A 15,438-nucleotide genomic window follows, 5' to 3' on the forward strand; every position below is an offset into this window, starting at 1 on the left:
AAGAGGAATTGCCTTTTGAGCTGCATCCCTACCACAAGTTTAAAACGGCTGCCCTCTGGTGTTGAGACAAACGAGTCACAACTAGAGCTGGACTTAACTGGATTTGCATTATTAGCAGTAGGTTCATTCACTGATTTCTCTGGTTTTATCTTTGAGTTTAATCTCAGATTTGAATATGTTACATACATTATTTTTTTATATGTTAAAGAAGACCTACTGTGCTTGTATCTGCTATATAGTTATCATTTATGACACCCATTGAGCGTTATGTTGCACATTATGTTTGCACATTATGTTTGCACATTTTCAATAGAAATATTCATCTAAAACAACTTAATAAAAGAAACAAGTTCACTGACTTCCGCATTGGAACACTGTGGTGGCCAGTAGGACTTGTCACAATAAAGAGACATGCAGCTGTCGATACCTCTGATGGATATCTGGACATCACACCAGTGGCTAGCAGTTTTTTTTTTATTTGTACCAAAATGATTATGCAACGCTGTCGAATCTGATGCTCATCACGATTAAAAAATTAAAAATGAACGACGAAGTAAGTACAGAGCAGTGGTGATGAAAACTAGAGTTGATTGGCAATATGGCATCTTGAAATTAAGCTATTAAACATTGCTCAAACATTCAAAATCACTCAAATGCAATTTCGAGAGGGCAAATGTGAACTATGACATGGTTAAAAGCTCTAAAAAGTTGATTTTAATAGGTCTACCTCCCCCTTTCCCACAGCAGAAATATCACCTTACACCCTTGTTTGAAAGAATACAACATTGATCTGTTCCATATTTTAAATCAACTAATCTTGCTGCGTATTTGTACCATTTTGTTGTTGCTTTTACTTATTCCCTTATGTGTGTTTAGGGTGTTAAAGGTGAACCTGGAGAAGCTGGACCAGTCGGCCCTCCTGTAAGTCGGACAGATTTAGACTAGTGGACAGAACCCTATGATTTTTACAATAACATAATGAAGTTCATAGTCAGCTTTATACAGTATGTTTAAAATCTGAGATAGCCAATAAGAGCTTAGAGGTACGACAATGTTTAAAAAGAAAATCCGAAAAAAATATGACATTTTGTATATCTGTTAAATGGGTAGGTCTTTGGCATAGTTATATAGAAAAACTTACATTTTGTACCACTCTCTTCCACTTTAAAAAGAAGTTTAAAGATTTTACTGGACAGACTGGACATTAATTATGATCTTTAGTTTATGCTGTAGTACTTTGCTATACTCTGCTGTAATATTACTGCACTGTACAGTTTCTTTTTGCTTTTTTCTATGAATATGAACTAGAGGGATAAAGGGTAGGCTTAAAAAGCTTAAGATTACTACATGTTTTCGGTCTTCTTGCATGTTAAATGATATTGTTTATGGAATAATTTCAGAATATAACTGTGAAATAAACTAATCAATCAATATGTATTGATGTATGAGATTTAATTTGTAATTTTTCCCAGGGTTTTTTAGGTTTAAAAGGTGTTCAAGGACTTCCAGGAGCTCCAGGCCTAGAGGTTGGACATTTGCTAATTTTTTAAATATGCTTTGTATCTATAGATTTGTCTTAAAGAGTCTGTCTTTTTAACCAGGGGGAATGTGGTTATGATGGGATAAGAGGACCACCTGGAACACCAGTGTGTAATATTTCTAAATAAACTACTATTATCTACTTGTTTAATAGCTTTTCTATAATATGGCTTTCTGCAACTCAGGATACTTTATTTTGATTTTATAGGGTGCACCCGGAGTCACTGGGGGGATTGGACGACGAGGGATCAATGGGACAGAGGTAAAAGAAAGAGCACATTTCACAATAATTTTGTTACATTTTTTATGTATTTCAATGTTTTGCTTTGCATGTTTCTTTTTTTTATCTTTTGTTGTTCTCAGGGTGATCCAGGTCCTGCTGGTCCCAGGGGTCGAGTTGGCCCTCCTGTAATTCCACATTTGGATGATTAAACTAATTTGATTTCAGAGTGGTTATATAAAATTACAAATACTTCTCTCTTCATCTTTGATAGGGTCCAATAGGGTTGGTAGGACAGATAGGTGTACCAGGACCTCAAGGATCTCAGGTAATATAAATTGTTATTTGTAATTGTATTTACTGATAGAATTTGTTATTTTAATAAAAGCCTTTTCTTTTGGTTCATGGTTAGGGCCAATCTGGAGTTGATGGTCCATATGGTCCAAAAGGGGAAACGGTATGTTTTATCGTTATTTATTATTTAACATATTATGTAAGTTATAATGATTCTCCATTATTAATTTCTCCTGATGCATGTTGAAGCTGTCTACAAAGCTATTCCACATGATTTCATCAGATGTTGGAAGCTAAGCACTGCGCATGGTTATTACTGGTTTGGGAGGCATTAGGGGCCATAGTGGGCCAGCAGTGGCTCTAGTGCATACTGTCCTTCAGCAACACTTACACACCAGATCCATTAATGAGTAAAGTACAGGGCAGCTGTGGCTACAATAGTAGCTTATCTCCCAAGTGTGGAGTTTATAATGCAAAGTAAAGCGATTTGAGTGTCTTGAAAGGCGCTATATAAATCCATTGCGTTATTACCTCGCTCCATTGAGTTTTTCCTTTCTGTTTGAATTACAGGATTAACAAATCCTTGCACGAGTCCTTGCACTTTCTGTGAGTGCGCATACAACAAAATATATGCTTGTCACCAATCTATGTTAAACTGTGGAATGTTAATGAATTACAGGTTTTATGATTATGTTTTATTACCTATTTAACATACAAGAAGTTCAATTTTTTTTTATTTTTTTTTCTGTGTGACAGGGCACTGTAGGTCCTGTGGGCATCAGGGGATCCCCAGGCCTTGAAGGATCTATGGTAAGTGACAGAACGCAATGCAATACGATACCATGATCCAAGAGACAATTTTTTTTTTACATTTAGCATTAGGATATATAAAAGGCCCTCTGTTTCAGGGGATTCCTGGAAGTCCTGGATCAAAGGGGTTTCCAGGTCAATGTGTAAGAAAAGCAGTCATTTTATGATTCTGTTACTAGACAATAACAAAAAAAAAAAGTATCCAAATACTGACATGTTTTTCTTCATTATTCTCAGGGCTTTACAGGACTGGATGGTGACAAAGGGGAAACTGGGCCGAAAGGAGACAAAGTAAGATTAATGAAGAACTAATGTGTTTTGTTACAATTAATGAAGATTAGTTAATTTATGAAGTCATTTGTGGTGTAATGTGTTGATGTTGATAGAGAGTTTTTGTGTCCTCAGGGTGCTCCAGGTGGTAGAGGGATCCCGGGCCGTCAGGGGGAGAGAGGGGAGCAAGGGTCAGCGGGTCTCCCAGGGGACAGAGGTCAGCCCGGGCCACAGGGGAAAGAGGTACACAGGCTCACAACATGTCCACTGAATGTACACTCACATCTCAGAAGTGCAATTCACAGATAACTTTCACCACCTTATCAAACGTAATACAAATTATATTATCTTTTTTACTATGAATAATAGATTTAAAGGGACAGTAATATATGTATTAAAAATTTCATAAACATGACCTGTCTGTGTTAGAAGTTAGAAGTCATGTTTATATACACGACAATACATTTCTCATGGGTTCTCTGCCTTTTCTTGTCAGGGTGAAGACGGTGAAGAGGGCCTTCAGGGCTCACTGGGGAGACAGGGGCCAAAGGTGAGAACATTTTATGGGGCACTAAACCATCATTACTGCATCAGCATTGTGTTTTCTACTGGGATACTTTTATATAGGCTGTGACTTCTAACAAACTCATAACTTTTTTCAGAAATTGTATGGTTTGTGCAAATACAGCTAGTCAAAAATTATATCACAATAATGCAATTTTCTCTATATTTAAGGGTAACAGAGGTGTACAAGGACAGAAGGGTATGATAGGACCTAAAGGACCAAGAGTAAGAGTAGACCACTGATCTGCAATAACAATACATATAACTAATTGTTCTGATAATTTGATATTTTAATTTACAGGGTCGTACTGGGCTCCCTGGTCAGTTTGGACTGCCTGGCACAGCGGTAAGAAAAAATATCAAGAGGACAATGTATAAATCTGACCTATGAATGACCACCATATTTCTTTTCATTGCAGGGTTTCAGAGGCCAAGTCGGGATAGAGGGACCAGAAGGAAAGCCTGGTACACAGGTTCCCATTCTATACCTCTTCAGATGATTAATTAGTTTAGCTTTATATTATTAAATGACTGGAATAACAAAAATATATAAAATAATTGCAGGGTGCTCCTGGTCTGATTGGTGTCATTGGTCCTAAAGGAGACAGAGTAAGTTAACATTTTCATGAATGAATTAAATCATTTAATTTGGTAATTATACAAATGTTTAATACTTTTAGGTTGCATGAAACTGGCTAAAGTTATACGTGTGACTAAAACTTCTGGGTCCTGTGTTCTGTGTGTTAGGGTTTTCCTGGGGCATCTGGCGAATTAGGACAGACCGGTCCAAAGGGGGCAGTGGTGAGTACACAACAAAGTGTTTTCATACTAATAATTGCAAGATTCTGTATCAATCCATTTAATGTTTAGTAAAAACCTTTTATTTTTACAGGGCCAGACAGGAATCCCTGGTTCAAATGGGGCACCTGGACGTACAGGGGAGAGGGTAAGACTTAAATATGTTATTAAAAAGATGACCAAATATAATGTACAATGCTGTATACCAATAGTTCTGTTCATGTCTCATTAAAATGCTACATACATTTTTTATCCTGTCGGATTATGTCTATCTTTAGGGCTTCACTGGGAAACCCGGGTTAACTGGCCCTCAGGGACCAGTGGGCATGTATGTAAGTGACTTCTGTGATAAATGGTTTGTTCTAATAATATGGAATATTTATGAGAATATGAATATGTCCTTTTGAATAAATCATATCCTACATCCACTTGTGGTTTTAAGTTGGAGACAGGGGTATTTCATTTAATAGAAGAATTGCTATAGAAACCAACCAAACAGATAAATTATATTTTTTAAGTTAAATAATAAATACTTTTTGAATACTTTGACCATTTATTTCCAGGGTTACCCAGGAGCAGTGGGTCCAGTTGGGACACCAGGCCACATGGGAGAAAGAGTAAGACATGACTCCTGTTTAGAATAATCTTATTTCCTCCAAACAATCATAATCCTCTGAAGCTGTATTAGGATGAATATCTTGAATTTTCTGTCCTTTGTCTTAGTGAGAAGTTTTGTTTTCTTTGTTTTTTTCCTGAAGGGAGATGCAGGAGTCAGGGGGCCACTGGGAAGCAAAGGAATGCCTGGACCTCAAGTCAGTTTTGTTATTAATAGTTCATATAATATGATATGAATGAATTAATAGTCTTCTGCATCACAATTTTACATATTTCCATTTTATAAAAGACGATGTTTATTGCAGGGTCTGCGTGGCCCTGTTGGTGAGAGAGGACCCCCAGGACTACAGGTAGAAGCTGAAGTCTTTTATTGATCATTTTTAAATAAGGATTAAAAATGAAAGAGTCCCTTTAATTCTGTTCATTTAATCAGGGCTTTCAAGGAGCAGTGGGGTCAAAAGGGGTTCGGGGACAGCCAGTAAGTGTCAAAATGTTTTAATCATTTTACATAAGCTATGAACATTTGAACAAAAACATTTTGGAACATTAATTTGAAAGCATGTGTCTTATCTGATTATAGTCAAACCAAACTTGCATGTTCTTTCTCTTAGGGCCCTCCAGGACGTCCCGGTCCCCAGGGCCCTGTCGGAGCTGTGGGGCCCATTGGGAGTCAGGGGCCTCCAGGGAAACAGGGGCCCCCAGGAGTCAGAGGGTTTCCAGTGAGTGGGTACCTGTTACCTTCCTCCTCGGTGTACATTATACCACCATAGTGGTATTACAGATTTTTTATTAGATTTATTGTGACATATCTGTTATTTGACCAGGGAACAGCAGGTATTGGAGGAGCAATGGGTGCATCTGGAAACAAAGGAGAGAGGGTAATCTATGTATATTTTTTGTAATTTTATTTGTACCCTTAAAAATTATAGTTATTCGTATAATAAATCACTGTTAAATGCTAGGACAAAAATACTATTGACAGTGCAATATAGACCTATATTATTTGTATAAAAAATGTGAATAATTCAGAAATCCCGTGAAAAGACCACTTACCTGAAGCGTTGTGTTTTGTTTTAGGGCATTATGGGTCCTGCTGGAGATCTTGGCCCACCTGGACTAGATGGCTTGCAGGTTAGGGGACACAAGAATAAGTATAAACACAACAAGTTCAGAATGACATTGTATATTGGTTTGTGATAGGGTCCACCTGGTCCATCTGGAGAAGAAGGAAAACCTGGAAGAAAAGGTGTCCAGGTATGTCAACCTCTATGTGGTGAATGGTGAATCTGCACCTGTCAACAGACTATTGTAATTGTAAATTATTATTTTACAGTGATTTTCCTTCCATTTGGGGTCCTTTCAAATAATTTACAATAAAACCTACAAATGACACTTATTAATATTACTGCCATTACACATTATAGGGATTTCCTGGAGCCAAAGGACCACAGGGAATGAAAGGCCTTAAAGGAGAGCCTGGTCTTCAGGGCTCACAGGGACTGACAGGCAAACCTGGGCCCAGGGGCAAAGAGGTCAGGGGAACTGTTTATATGAGCGTTTATGTGAAAAAGAATATGTTTGGGTATTCATTTCACTGACTTCCATTTTAATCCTAGGGAGGAATTGGTGTTCCAGGAAAACGTGGAGATGCAGGGCCTTATGGACCAAAGGCATGTTCATAAAAAAAAAACAACAACAATAATTTAAATTTAAATGACTTTTATGAGCAATTAGCCATGGTATAATGGTGTTCACTCATCTTTTGCTTACTTAGTTTTATTTTTTATGTTTTATTTTGATTAATTCATTCATGTTTTAGTAATTCTGTATTGTTTTGTATTTGTTAGTAATGTGCCTCACATCAGATTAATATGTGTAGCACTCAAATTGAGTTCTGCACATGATCAGTCTGGAATGGCTGTCACTGAAAGCAATGGGGAAAACGCGGAACATCATGACAAATAGTTGAATCTGATTGGTCAAAGTGTTACAACAGCGGAACAAGCCAGAAAACATTTTGTTAAATCCAGCTGAGAGTAAAACACAGACATCTTCCCTGTCCATAAATGTCAAAGCGCTTCCCTCTACACATTTTTCCAAAATAAAATTGTCCATATTTTCGATAAAATAGGCTGAAGTTCGTCTGTCGTCGTTGCCACGTTAGTTTTGGTTTGTTTGGGCGCTTCACATTTGTCTTCGGCTCAAACCTCAGTGCTGTTCTGTGATAGGTCTGCTAATCAGCTGGTGGGTCCTATTGTAACAAGTGGAGCGCTCCAAGATGGAATCTTGTGAATTTGTGAAATATCGCAAGAGTCCATCTTGCTGTGCAAGGTTATCATGTAAGGCGTGAGTGCTCTGAAATTTTCACTTACCCATCTCCACCCACTAAGATGTATTTATTTAAAATTATTCAAAGATTTCAGACTCTGGGTCACTCAAGGGTTAAAAAAGGATGGACTTTTCTATTGAGCCATTTTAAATGAATATTATTATTTACCTTGAACAGTATATAAAATAAGAACTTATTATGTTATCATTTAAAGCTCTATATAGACAAATTATTTATCAGCTCATATCTGGTTTTTCACAGGGAAATATTGGAGCTCGTGGGTTGGCAGGATCAGATGGCCCTTTAGGTCTGCCAGGAAAACAGGGTGCAAGAGGGACTACAGGGGATAAGGGATATCCTGGTGTGATGGTAAATATAAATCAGTGCAATTTTGAATCTATAGATTATTTCTTGTTCTTTGTAAGAACTACATTAATCGACATGTTGATATATATGACCAGGGCGCTGTTGGTCTGAGGGGGAAGGCTGGACCAATGGGATTAATGGGGCAAATGGTGAGACACAAACAACATAAACTGGCAAAATCCAAATGAAAAAACACTAATTTGGTTAAATATTTACAGGGTTTTCTAGGACTTTCGGGGCTTCCAGGTCATGTTGGAAAACAAGGACAAAAGGTTGGCCTTAAAAACTAACATAATTTTGGTTACCATGTTCCTACTTATTATCAATGATCAAAATATTAACAGGCATCAAACTATTCAATTATAACTTCTTCAATTGCACTTTCATTCTGGCTAAACTCTGCTCTCATTGCAGGGGGAAAGGGGCCCAAACGGTTTGAGAGGGGAAGTTGGAGTACCTGGTCCAAAGGTATGAATCTTAAATCTTTAACATATACAACATGGTATTGTTTACAGGATTAACAAATAGTATTTTTATACTTCTAATACAGGGAGTGTCAGGACGCAGAGGGCTCAAAGGGGAAACGGGTCAGCTTGGACCTAAAGTGAGACAATAACAATATAGCATCATTTTAATAATTATTCTTGTTTGGCATGTACACTTTTACTCTTATTAATCGGTGCCAACATTTGGATGTGTTCAGGGGTCCATTGGTGTCAGAGGAAGACCGGGAAATGCTGGTCCGAAAGGATTTTCTGGGCCACAGGGACCAAGTGGAGAACCTGGAGTCAAAGGAGAACAAGGAGACGTGGTGAGGATGCAGTGGTTAGTTAGGTAGTAGTTATTTTTGTATTCAACAATATGATTACAGCAAAATACTCCAGCAGTCCTGACTATAAAATATGACTCTTTGCTTTGTTTTAACGTTGTCAACATCAGTACATCTTTATCTGTTGACATCTTCTGTAATGATTACAGACAAGGGTCAGGAGTGGCCTCCCCACAAAATTGCAATACACTTAATAATGGGAGTAAAATGGCTCGTTAATACTGCCCAGGTAATATTTGATACTGTCAATGTTAGTATAATTATGTTTCCAATGTTTTTAAGGGCTCTGATGGACTTCAGGGACAGAAAGGACAAAAAGGGTCACCTGGACCAAAGGTGAGTCCTAAGGATGCTACATTATATTTAATTGTTGATTCATATTGTTGTTTTTGGTTATAATTTTTTAAGACATCACTTCAATTCCATGTTTAATTCACATTGTAATAAACATGTAATTCTTTTTTGTTTATAGCACAGAGCTATTAGATCCACGTCAGCTCTTGTCTGGCCCTTTAATCTTCTTACTAATTGATCTAAGGACAGCAGATAAATATAATTATGGGTATATTAAATGTCTATTTTCAGGGTGAAGAAGGTGACCTGGGTCCGGATGGTCCAGTTGGTCCACGTGGTCCTCAGGTAAGTCCCATAAATGTACAGTGTAAAGCCAGTACAACCGGACACAATATAAGATTATAATGCAAAATTGCTTTATCTTGTAGCTGTTATTTGTTTCATCTACACATGTTCTACTTATATTTAGTATATTTATTCCCACAGTCTCCTTGCCCCACTGATATTTGCCAGCAAGTTTTAAAATATGAAGCATTTATATTATTTTTAAAGATGCACTTTAACTTTTTTTTTGCCTCCGTAGAGATGTTATTGCTTTACTTGTATAGCATATTGTGTCTGTACATCTTCAAGGAAACTAATGCCTACAGTTATTTTGCAGACATACATTATTTTAGCTCTTAGTGCTTGAATATTGCCTAAGTTTGGTTACACTCTTTTAGGGGCCTAAGGGTCTCCTCGGTATGGAAGGAAAAAATGGTGTAAAGGGCCAAAAGGTCAGTTTTTATACATTTTCAATGCTTTTTCATGTGTTATATGTGGACACAATTTAAAATGTGTTTTTGGTGATGTGTGAACTTTAGGGCAATGAAGGCAAGAGGGGACCCCCTGGGAAGAGTGGACACACAGGGAGGAAGGTATGACGGATGGTTAAGCCTAAAATGAGTCATAGCTGAGACAAAGACATAAGCCTATTCTGGCTGTTTGTGACACAACAAAATCACACATGTAAAATGTGAAAAATGAAGGGGAAAAATTTGTATTCACTGAGAAAAAGTAACAATTAAATGTCTTTTTTTTTTTTTTTTTTAATTCTAATGTATACAATTATTCATGAAATTCATTCCGAACCTTTTTTGCAGCACAAGTTTAGGGTTAACTTTATAATTTGACTCTGTTGACAGGGAAAAAAGGGAAAATCAGGGAGTAGGGGCCTCAGAGGAAAAAGTGGCGAAAAGGTTGGTTTTTAGAATGACTTAATTAATTTTGCTGTGATTGAACTTACATCATAATTTTGTTGTCTTTACAGGGAAAAACTGGCACCATGGGTTCACCTGGTCCACCGGGCAGACGAGGCCCTTATGTACGGCATTTAATAAGTTATAACTACTACTCTACAGTGCATGCTGTAATTTTCAGTTTATTAAATTGAGTAATCTTAATACTGTTTAAAGGGCAAACGCGGGCCACAAGGTCAAAAAGGCAACAAGGGACGACCAGGCATTAAGGTATGATAAAGACACAACATCCATATCAGCAATCTGCCTACGTTTATGTAACAAGAGACTAAACCTCTTTTATGTCCTACTGCACAGGGTGAGCCAGGAGCAATGGGGCCACCTGGACCTTTTGGTGGAGATGGTTTGAAGGTGAATGCCTTGTCTATCTATTGTAATATATTTAGTATTGAGAGTTTAAAAGTTGTTTATTCATACTTTTACAGGGAGTTAGAGGCCGGATTGGAGTCCGAGGGAAAATTGGACAGAAAGGAGAGCAGGTGGTTATTTACTACCATACTAATACTTTACTTATTAATACATATCCTGAAATTGCGTGCCTGAAATAAGTAATTTTGGAAATAGTAAGTGCATTGTTTTTTTTCTAGGGAGATATTGGCTCACCTGGTCCTCGTGGAGCACCTGGATTACCTGGATTACCTGTAAGTCACATGTAAGTTATTAGAATCACTCAATGTACTTGGGTAATTTATTGATGTTTTTATTTGACAGGGATTATTCGGACCAAAGGTTAGTACAAAGCGTAATTTAACTTGCATACTTATTTTAGCAAAAGATTAATTTCGCATTCAATTTTTTCTACCAGGGGCTTAAAGGATTTTCAGGAGCACGGGGTCATAAAGGACTTAAAGGAAAACCAGTAAGTTGTATCTGGTTTTACTTAACTGTATCTGAGACCAAACAAATGGTTGTTCTTTTTCATCATGGACAGTCCACCACTCCAACACTCAATAATGAAGCAGTAGAGAAGGTCAGCTTATACAAATATCTCGCTACCATAATTGATCACAAACTCACTTCTCAACTCAATACAGAACACATATCAAAATGTGATCGGTTGATGTGTAGTTTGCAGTTTTCTGCAGTTGCTTCATAGAATCCATCCTCACATTCAATATCAACAGCCTGGTTTGGTTCCCTCAGCCCACCATAATACTCTCAATAAGATCATTAAAATCAGCAGCAAAATCATTAGACAGTAACAGGAGTCACTCACCGCCATCTAAAATACCAAAATCTTGAGAAAAGGCACACATATCTGTTGCAGTTCACACACTCTACTCTCAGACTACACCCTCTTACCCTCAGGGACACACGTTCAGGTCTCTCACTCTCAGGGCCACATCCAACTTCCTGCCTTGCTCATCTGTCTACTAAACGGCTGATGTGACTGTAGCCCTGTGCGGGGGCAGTGCTTGATTGTTCTATTTATTAGTACTGTATGTGTAGATGAATGTGACCTTTTATTGTATTTTATGGACTTAAGTGTTGTGTCCCTACTTGCTCTGGCACTCTGTCTGCAATTGAAGTTCCTAATGGACAAATTAAGTTATTTTAATTTTTGATTTTATTAATATTGTGATACAGAGTTAAGTCATATTACATAGTCTTATTAGATAGCCATAGCTATAATAAGTCAGTTGGGCAGTTTGCTAAATTATATTATTGTTGGTTTTGTCAGGGGCCTCCAGGTCGACCTGGACCACCAGGGCCTTCTCTGAACCGCACACTTCATCAGATGAAGGTAAGTACCTGTGCTGTAAGTCTGTCTAAATCACATTACAATCTATTATGAACAGTATTCTCACAGCTGGTGAAGACAAATATGTGATTGGATTTCTGTTATGAATTGTATAATCTTTGGGGATTATGTGGGAAATATGACAAAAATGAATTGCTTTCACTTTTCATTTTCTTGAACAAACACAAAAATGTTTGAAACAACAAATGCTTCCTCTACTCCAGTTCAATTTAACACACAATGAAATTCCAAATCATCCATTCAATTTTTGAGCTACAAAACACAAGCTTAATGATACAGGGTAATGTATTGTCATTTAAAAAGCCAATCATTTCCATCTGTGACTGATTAGATCCTGAATCAATTAGAAACCAATTAATTGCACAGCTATAGTTGGGAACTAAATCATTGAACATCAATGACTTTGCTGCAGCTAATGAAACAAATAACTTCCATAGCCATCTCTGTTCTAAATAAACCAGACATCTCTCTACAATGATACAGAGTTTTGTTGAACACTTTTTGCAGGAGATGATGTTCATGTCAGACAGACCTAACTACTTGTTGGTTCAGAATCTGCTGGAGTCCCTGCAGACAGACCTGCGCTGGTTCATCAATCCTCCAGAGGGCACCAGAGAGCATCCCGCCACCACCTGCATGGAGTTGTGGCTGGCTCAACCCAATGCCACAAATGGTGAGACTTACGAACCTAGAAGTATAACTAAAAATAAACTAGTTTCATGTTGGTTAATAGAAAGTCAAACTCTCCTTTCAGGGATGTATTTCATTGATCCAAACCAAGGAAGCCCAGCAGATGCTTTCCAAGTGTATTGTGACTTTATAGTGGAGCCAAAGACCTGCCTATCCCCTCTCCAGTCTCAGGTGTGTATAGAGTTAAGACCAATATTATTCACATCCCAGAATAATTTTAAAATTCAAGTTTTAATATTTCCCTAAATTATCAATGTTCTGACTGAAAGTAAGACACTTTCTTAATTTGATTGGACTTTCATTTTTAATAAATCCATCCATGCCATCTATCCATGTCTTTTTCACATTTTTCTATCACTTCTGTCAAATTATTTGTATGATCAGTGATTAGTTTTGAGGTTCTTTCTGAAAGTTTGGCAAAACATATCACTTAGAAATATAATAACTTTGATTCAAAATGTGTATGTCTGGATTGGGATGTGAATAATGTCTGTTTAACTCTACAGAACACTAGTTTGATTGTGATAACTGTAAAGTCATACATTTTTCATTATAATAAATCTGCAGGTTCCAGTTAAACCCTGGCTAAAAGAATCTGACATTGGTTTGTCATTTAGTTGGCTGAGTACATTTAAAGATGGCTTTCAGGTGAGTGGATCTTAAATTTGTTACTGTCTCTATACCTACTTTGACTTTTCATTTTGAGCTAAATCATCTTTATGTGACCCTTTAGTTTGAATATCCCGGTGTGGATGTGGTGCAGCTGAGGTTCCTGAGACTCCACAGCCGACTGTCCTCTCAGACGATACAATATTCATGTGGTCCAGGGAGCAGACAGAGTGGAAATAAAAGAGAAATCAAGTTTTTATCTGATACAAGGGACCAGAGCTACCTGTCCACACTGCGGGACTGTGAGGTTAGTTCTCAGTAAAACCTTTTGTGTGTTTGTCCACTGATTGAAAGCTTGACGGTTTAAATCCAGCTCTCACACAGTAAATGAATAGCAAAAAAAAAGGAAAGTATTTCAAAATTTACCCCACAAATACTATCAGCCTGTCCTTCTCAGGCAAAGGGTTGACACACTATTCCATACAAAACTATCATATTTCTTTTGTATTTTGCAGCCCTCAGGAGATTGGGGCTCAGGATCGCAGGAATCTTTTTTTGAGTTTGAGAGTGAAGACTTGGAGTTGCTCCCTCTCAGGGATATTGCCGTGTTTGGAAATCATGAAGTAACCCAGGACTTTGGCTTCACAGTGGGACCGGCATGCTTCAGCTAACACTGAACTGTCAGCCGACATTTCAGGCACTTGGACTTTAATGTCAGATTAACTTTCTCCAAAATATTTTATGTGGACCAAATTCATAAAAGGTATTGACTTGTACATTTTGGTTTGTAAATGATTGTGTATTTATATTTTTGACATTTTTAATTGCTTATTTTTACCAATAATAGTTTGCAGAAAAGTTGTTTTTGTGTGCAGTTTATTTACCATGCCTAATGCCTATTTATTATGAGATTTTAAAATGTTCTTAGATCTCTGGAAATTTTACAATTGAAATGTAAATAGTGTATTTTATGAGTTGATGTAAATTTTATTTGAGTTATATTATTGTCAAAAAGTAATGCATATAAATGATGCAATTTCATTCATGCTTAAATCAGGAGCTAAAGGAATTGGTGCTGTGCATACTCTTACCTAGTTTTATTGGATTTGTGCAGCTTTACAAGAAAATTGAGGGATGTCTGTTCTTTCTCAGGAGTTACACATCAGGGTCAGAGATTTATCTAATGAAATGTAATTAAACCTTTATTTTAATTTGCTAAACATGTGTGCTACTTTCAGGTTTTTTATGCTGCTTTTATGACTAGTAAACAAATAACTCTAATAATATTAGATAAATTTACTCCTGTTGATGAGGTGGAGATTACCTCAGCCATCATGTCGTCCAAACCATCAACCTGTATGCTCGACCCTATTCCAATCAGACTCCTCAAAGAAGCCCTCCCCCTAATAATAGATTCCATCCATAACATAATAAATATGTCGTTAGAAAATGGCTACGTTCCTCAGTCCTTTAAGTATGCTGTGATTAAACCCCTTTTGAAAAAACCTAACCTAAATCCTGATGAACTAGTCAACTATAGACCTATCTCTAATCTTCCCTTCCTCTCAAAAATTCTAGAACGAGTGGTGGTGAAACAGCTCTGCTGCCACCTGCAGGACAATAATATATTTGAAAATTTTCAATCTGGATTCAGAGCTCACCACAGCACAGAGACTGCACTGCTTAAAGTAACAAATTACTTACTAATAGCTGCTGATAACGGGCTGGCTTCAGTCCTGGTCCTACTGGACCTCAGTGCAGCGTTTGACACCATTGATCACAACATTCTACTGCAGAGGTTAGAATGTGACATTGGAATCAGAGGGACCACCCTCAAATGGTTTAAATCCTATCTATCAGATAGGTACCAGTTTGTTAGTATAAACCAGAGCACCTCTCCCTGTTCTAAAGTAGCCTGTGGATTTCCACAAGGATCTGTGCTTGGTCCAATCCTATTTACTCTGTATATGTTGCCATTGGGTAACATTATCAGAAAACATGGCATTAATTTTCACTGCTATGCTGATGACACTCAGCTGTACTTATCAATGAAACCAAATCAGACTGATCAAATAGATAAACTCAGTGCCTGTGTGAAGGACATGAAAACTTGGATGACCTTGAATTACCTGCTCTTAAATCCTGAAAAAA

At 37.3% G+C, this 15,438-nt stretch overlaps 1 protein-coding gene across 1 annotated transcript; it reads left to right on the forward strand.

Annotated features, from left to right (window-relative positions):
• Positions 1–541: 541 nt before the first annotated feature.
• si:dkey-61l1.4 (collagen alpha-1(II) chain) lies at positions 542–13,980 on the forward strand. Its single transcript, XM_055224236.1, has 54 exons — positions 542–553; positions 877–921; positions 1,473–1,526; positions 1,602–1,646; positions 1,748–1,801; positions 1,903–1,947; positions 2,034–2,087; positions 2,172–2,216; positions 2,810–2,863; positions 2,962–3,006; positions 3,101–3,154; positions 3,269–3,376; positions 3,630–3,683; positions 3,869–3,922; positions 3,999–4,043; positions 4,117–4,170; positions 4,262–4,306; positions 4,445–4,498; positions 4,590–4,643; positions 4,774–4,827; positions 5,059–5,112; positions 5,254–5,307; positions 5,416–5,460; positions 5,544–5,588; positions 5,722–5,829; positions 5,935–5,988; positions 6,188–6,241; positions 6,311–6,364; positions 6,535–6,642; positions 6,727–6,780; positions 7,701–7,808; positions 7,901–7,954; positions 8,024–8,077; positions 8,220–8,273; positions 8,356–8,409; positions 8,509–8,616; positions 8,917–8,970; positions 9,220–9,273; positions 9,651–9,704; positions 9,792–9,845; positions 10,113–10,166; positions 10,238–10,291; positions 10,383–10,436; positions 10,524–10,577; positions 10,652–10,705; positions 10,814–10,867; positions 10,938–10,955; positions 11,032–11,085; positions 11,908–11,970; positions 12,496–12,661; positions 12,743–12,849; positions 13,246–13,326; positions 13,412–13,594; positions 13,803–13,980. The coding sequence occupies exons 1-54, from the start codon at positions 542–544 to the stop codon at positions 13,956–13,958; spliced, it is 3,459 nt and encodes a 1,152-aa protein (XP_055080211.1). The 3' UTR covers positions 13,959–13,980.
• Positions 13,981–15,438: the final 1,458 nt, after the last annotated feature.

This window comes from Periophthalmus magnuspinnatus, chromosome 9, assembly GCF_009829125.3.
Source record: "Periophthalmus magnuspinnatus isolate fPerMag1 chromosome 9, fPerMag1.2.pri, whole genome shotgun sequence".
NCBI lineage: Eukaryota > Metazoa > Chordata > Actinopteri > Gobiiformes > Gobiidae > Periophthalmus > Periophthalmus magnuspinnatus.